Source organism: Orycteropus afer, unplaced genomic scaffold (assembly GCF_000298275.1).
Source record: "Orycteropus afer afer isolate SDZICR_OR568_19922 unplaced genomic scaffold, OryAfe1.0 scaffold00470, whole genome shotgun sequence".
In the NCBI taxonomy this organism is placed as follows: Eukaryota; Metazoa; Chordata; class Mammalia; order Tubulidentata; family Orycteropodidae; genus Orycteropus; species Orycteropus afer.
The window spans coordinates 957,770-963,508 of NW_006922057.1; the positions used below are offsets into that span (position 1 = coordinate 957,770).

Here is a 5,739-nt window from a genome sequence, read left to right on the forward strand (position 1 = left end):
AAAAAAAAAAAAAAAAAATCTACATAAAAATTCATCTCTGGCCATTATTTGTGTACTCTGATCTGCTAGGACAGCCCCCAGGGACCACATATCCGCACTGGAGAGAAGAAAGAGGGTCCTTTTGGGACAACTGGCCCTGGAGCCTAACCCAGTGGTGCTCACTTTACCTGCATTGTGCTCATCCATCGAGAAGGCCTTGTTCTCCATGTAGGTCCGCGGCAGCTGCATGTCCTCTTCGAAGGCCGTCTCCCGCATCCTTGGCTGTGATGTGTCGAAGTAGTTGGGAGTGTTCTCCTGTGGGGCTGGGAGGATGGCGCAGTGGATCTCAGGGATAGCATGGAAGATGACAAAGACCCAGCCGCTGGCCACCAGGGTGATGGCCAAGGTCGGGTCCCCCCAGGTCTCTCCTTGCCGCAGCTCAGCATTGCCAAACAGGTACATGGTCATCCAGGCCACCCAGATAAGCACAGAGAGGAAGGCTGTGACCAGGATGCAGGCCCCATTCTGCTTCCACTTCTTGAACTTGCCACACAGTGTGCAGAGGGCCAGCCCCAGGGTGGCCACGAGCAGCACCATGTCGTAGATGAGGGCCATCACGAAGTCCATGGGCTCATAGGCGCAGGCCGGCTTCGCGTCCCGCAGCACGGTCAGCACGAGCCACTCGATGGCGATGATGACCTGCACCAGCATGAGGCACAGTGCCACGCCTACCAGCTGCCAGCCCGACGGGCTCTTACCATGGCGCACCAGTTTCCGCACGCGCCATGCCTGGCTGAGGAGGCAGGAGAAGCAGAGTGCAAAGAGGACGCCCCACAGGAAGCGGCGCACCGAGCAGATGGTCTCGTCCTCCCGGATGATGAAGGCGAATGTCAGCCCAAAGAGGCCCAGGGTCCCCAGGAGGAAGAGGAAGTGGAGGCCTACGGGGTCCCTCTTCTCCTTGTCCTTGATGAATGGCAGCCGCACCAGGAGGATAAGCATCAGCAGCAGTGTGATCAGGGCACCTGCCCCGGCCACCGCCTCCACCACGATGCCCCAGATGGTGTCCAGGTCGCACAAGGACACGTACTGAGGGAGGAGGTCCAGGCCGCAGCCCCGGGACGTGCTGGCGTTTTCAGAGGCCCCAGAGGCAATTACGAAGAGCAGGAGGAAGGCGAGGGCGTGGTGGGTTCTCATCTTTCTCTCTGATGTCACCAACGGTCCCGGAAAGGAAGGCCGCCGGAAGGAGGGTACAGCGGGGGGGGGGGGGGGGGGGGGGGGGGCAGAGAAAGACCAAGCCACTGTGAGTCTCCCACCTTCCAGACTTCTTTAGAATACCCACCTCATTTCAAACCCACTAGCCCTGGAGGAGCCCTGGTGGCACAGTGGTGACATATTGGGCTGCTAACCAAAAGATTGGTTCAAATCACCAACCACTCCATGGGAGAAAGCTGTGGCAATCTGCTTCTGTAAAGACTACGGTCTTGGAAACCATATGGGAAATTTCTATTCTGTCCTCTAGGATCACTATGAGTCTGAATCGACTCAACAGCATGAGATTTTTATAGCCCACATGGTGCCTGTGGACACAGTAAGAAAAGGCACCATTTACTCCAGGCAACACAGCCCCTCACAAGGTGAGGAAGGCCCACTTTAGCTCCTGTTTGCACCACTGGCCACAGCAGTGAGCCTGCACAGCTGCAAGAAGAGACAATGCCCCTCAGCCCCCTGCATCCATCTAGCATGTGCGTTACAAACTCAAGTACTTCCAAGGACCCAGGGAATTTGTATTATAGTGACTGAGTCTGGGAGCAATAGGGAATGGTGGGGAGTGTGGCAAACAGAAGGGGTATTCTCCTCTAAAGAGGCAGCCACAACTCTTGTGAGGACAAGGCAAGGTGTTCAGCTGCCAGTTGGGACGTTGGCCCAGCAGTCCCTTTCCCCACATGGTGGCCTCATTAGCAACCAGGAGTCATCCCTAGGTGGCTGAAGGACAGGCCAGGAGGGAGAGTCAGTCCCTTTTGTATTCACTGAATTTTACACTATACGCATCTGACTTCTTCAAAGATAAAGGAGTACTATTTCATCCTCTCAATAATAACCCCAAACATTTACCCAGGTGACAGGAATCAACACCTCCACTCCTCACATCCATCCTGTAAGGCAGGGTCTATTGTGATCCCCATTTTACAGATGGCAAACCAGGTCTCCAGGAGGGCATGTCACTTGCCCAAGGTCACATGACCCAACCCTAGAAGCAACTCAACACCCCCTCTTAGAAGCCTCCCGGGCATTTCAAACTTAGCATTGTTGACCCTAATTATTCTGAGATTCCAAATATGTAAATTCATCCACTTGCTAAAATGTATTTTATCCTAAAATCAGTACTCAAGGTACTTTTGTGGTCATTTACGAGCAAAGTGGTGAAAAATCCAAGCCACCCAATGAACAAGGCCAGTCCAGTATTCGCAAACTCTGTATTTGCAGGGACTTTATAGACCATAACTACTGCAAGAAAGGAGAATCACCTGCGGCTTCAAAATGTAGAAGTGTCCTGGCCACTCTCTCCAGCCCCCACTCAAGGTGGTCTCCAAAGAGCAGCCAGGACAATGGTTTAACCCAAGGCTCCTCACGTCACTTCCTGGTCCCTCTGCCTGGTATACACCCCCGCCTTACAAGTTAAACTGTTCCTCCCCCCACTGGTCTTGGTGCTACTGTCATCAGCTCAGACCTTGGCCCAGGTCACACCATTATGACCCTGATATGACTCTTGATGTCTATTTCTTTCTGAGCTCTATTCATTATCTGTAGCTTTTTACCTGCTTGCTTTGTTCTGACCCGCCCCGCCCCTTCCTCCCGTCTCTCTCCAGTGTTAGACCCAGAAGGGGAGGGTCACTGCCTTCTGCATCAGTGTAGACCTGGGCTTCTAACCTCAGCACAGCTGACATTTGGGGCTGAATCGTTCTTTGCTGTGGGGGGCAATTCTATATATTGAAGGATGTTTAGCAACATCTTTGGCCTCCACCCACTAGATGCTGGTAGTACCCTTCCCCCAGCTGTGACAACCAAAAATGTGTCCAGACATTGCCAAATGTTCCCTACTGGGGAGGGGGCAGCAAAACCACTTTGGGTTGAGGATCACACCAGTGCCGGCACAAAGCAAGTGCTGAATGAATGAGACTTCTACATCAGGCTTCTCCTCAACCCCAGTGGTACCAACTCCCTCCTTGGTCAAGAGCCTGGTCCTGCTCAGATCTCATTTCCTCTGTGTCTCACCTGGCCTTTGTCTGGAGCTTCTATAAGTAAATGCACTATCAACCACCTCCCTCTTGGTGGCTTTACAAGGAGCCGAGCAGCCACTGAGGGGGATAAATGAGTGATACTGCTGAAGGAGAAGATGCCTGGTGTTGTAGGAACCATGTCCTTGACCTATAGATGAGAGAAGGCAGGTGGGTTCAAAATTAACTTTGCCCAAAGAACTTGGTCTTTGTCTTTGGTTCCTGAGAGAGAACTTCTAAAACCTTGGAATTTCCCCAGAGACTGAAGTCTATGATGAGTGGTCCAGACCACACCTAGCCTGAGATTATCCCGAAGAGGTGGCTCAAGTAGAGGCTGGCCAGGCCACAAAGACTCCAGAGTGTATCAATCTTGTGATTTCCAGTTACCTCAGAGGAGAGGGCTGGCATTTGAAATATGTAATGAGGCTGCCAGGAGCCCTGGTGGCACAGTGGTCAAAGTGCTTTGTTGTTAACCGAAAGGTTGGTTGATTAAACCCACCAGCAGTGCCACAGAGAAAGATGTGGCAATCTGCTCCTATAAAGATTACAGCCTTGGAAACCCTACAGGGCAGCTTATCTCTGTCTTGTATAGGCGCCAGGAACAGAATCAACTTGACAGCAGTATAGTTTGGTTTGGAATGAGACTCCCAAAAAAGGCCGTGGACACAGAAGCTTTCCACAGGCTTCCTGGTCAGTGACAGCCATCAATGCACCTGAGAGGCTCATAAGTGGCAAATCTAGGTTCGGTGACACCTATTGATGCACCCCTTTTTGGGATGTGGAAGCCCTGTGTCTGGAACCCTCTCAGACCTCACCCTATGCATCTCTTGATTTGTATCCTTTTTACTGTAATGAAACCGTAACTGTATGTATAGCATTTTCCATGATTTCTCTGTTTTTCTAGCAATTAGGCTCTAGGGAAAAGTGGGAGCTAGAAGGTCATAAGTGAGGGGGGCTAGGGACACCTGAGTTTACAGCTGATATCCTGTATGAACCCCTGAATTTGTAGCAAGCAGGTCAGAAGTGATGGTGTTTTGGGGACTCCAAGCTTGTGGGTGGCATGTGAGGCTTTGAGCAGACATGCCAGTTTGGAGAACTGTGTCTTTTAACTTGTGAACTCTGACCTCACACCAGGCAGTTAGAGTCAGATGAAAAGGGGCTACATGTGCCACTGGTGCCAGACAGAAGTGAAGCCAGAGGAACAGACTGATTTGAAATGACAATTGACCCTTGCAGTTTGGTGTGAGAACTGGGATTTTGGCTTCTCAACTCAGCAGGCTCGGAATGGAAGGCGGAGGCAAGAACTGGTCCCATACAAGTAGCCCGGCATCCTTCTCGAGCAATTGAGAAGTGCAGATTCACCCAGACCTTGGCAGCAGGCCCAAGAGCCAACCGCTGTTCACTGGCACATCATGGCCTGCCACTGTAGCAACTTCTGCCCTGCCCACACACATCTGTGCAGTTGTTTACTTAACTGGCTCACTGCATCCTTTAAATGGACTCACTTGGAAGAAAACTTACCACATTAACACTTATCTCTTCAAATGCTTACACTGTTCCCTGATGTAACTTGTGTTTGCACACCCTCTGGAAAAACATTGTCCTAGGCAGAGCTGCTTATTACAAGGCCCTGCTACCACGCTGGGAATCAAAATTGGATGCGTCTGAACAAAATGCCATCAGCCCACTGACTCAGTGCATAGACTCTGGTGTGAATTTCCTCCCAGACAGCTCATCAATGGCAAATGCAAGTAACACAAGAAACACTCCCCAGGCCCTCTAGGTGTTATACTCCTAGGCCAGTGGTTCTCAACCAGGGGCGATTTTGACACCCAGGGAACATTTGGCAACAGTTGAATATTCAACTACTAACCGAAAACTCACCCAGAGATGCCTCAGATTGGCCTGCCAATCTGCTTCCAAATGGTCCCAGCCTTAAAAACCCTAAGGAGGGTCTCTACTTTGCAACACACAAGATCACCCTGAGTTGGAGTCAACTCCATGGTAACTAGTTTGGTTTTGGGTTTCTGACATTTTTGACGGTCACAATTGCTACTGGCATCTAGTGGGTGGAGACCAGAGATGCTGCTAAACCTCGTACAATGCAAAGGACAGCCCCACACCAATGAATGATCCATTCTGAAATGTCAGCACCCTGACATTGACAAGGGCTGGTCTAGACATTGAAGGATAGCATTGATGGGGAAGATGTCAGGCCTGCACCCCATGTCCTTTCCTTGCCAGAACTTGGCCCTCTTTCCTTCCCCTTCGGTAGCGGCCTCCACTCACTTTCATGGAGTTATCTCCTCTCTCCAAGCCTAGCTGCAAATGGGGACTTGATTTCCCATCACTCCTCCTTTCCTGCTTGGCCTTCCAACCAGAAGGAACCCATGGAGATAATGAAAACATCAGAATGGCAACCAAGCTTCTGAAACTGTGCAGAGTTCTTATGGCCCTGGTCCAGGTCTCTGGTTCCCGCCTCCTT

General features: G+C 51.1%; 1 protein-coding gene across 1 annotated transcript in view; it reads right to left on the reverse strand.

The window, feature by feature from the left end:
• The window catches only part of GPRC5B (G protein-coupled receptor class C group 5 member B), a 10,584-nt gene extending 9,405 nt beyond the window's left edge, over positions 1-1,179 (reverse strand). The window contains exon 1 of the mRNA XM_007954729.2: positions 168-1,179. Coding sequence (XP_007952920.1) covers positions 168-1,173 — 1,006 coding nt within the window. The 5' untranslated portion in view covers positions 1,174-1,179. The remainder of the gene's footprint in view (positions 1-167) is intronic.
• Positions 1,180-5,739: the final 4,560 nt, after the last annotated feature.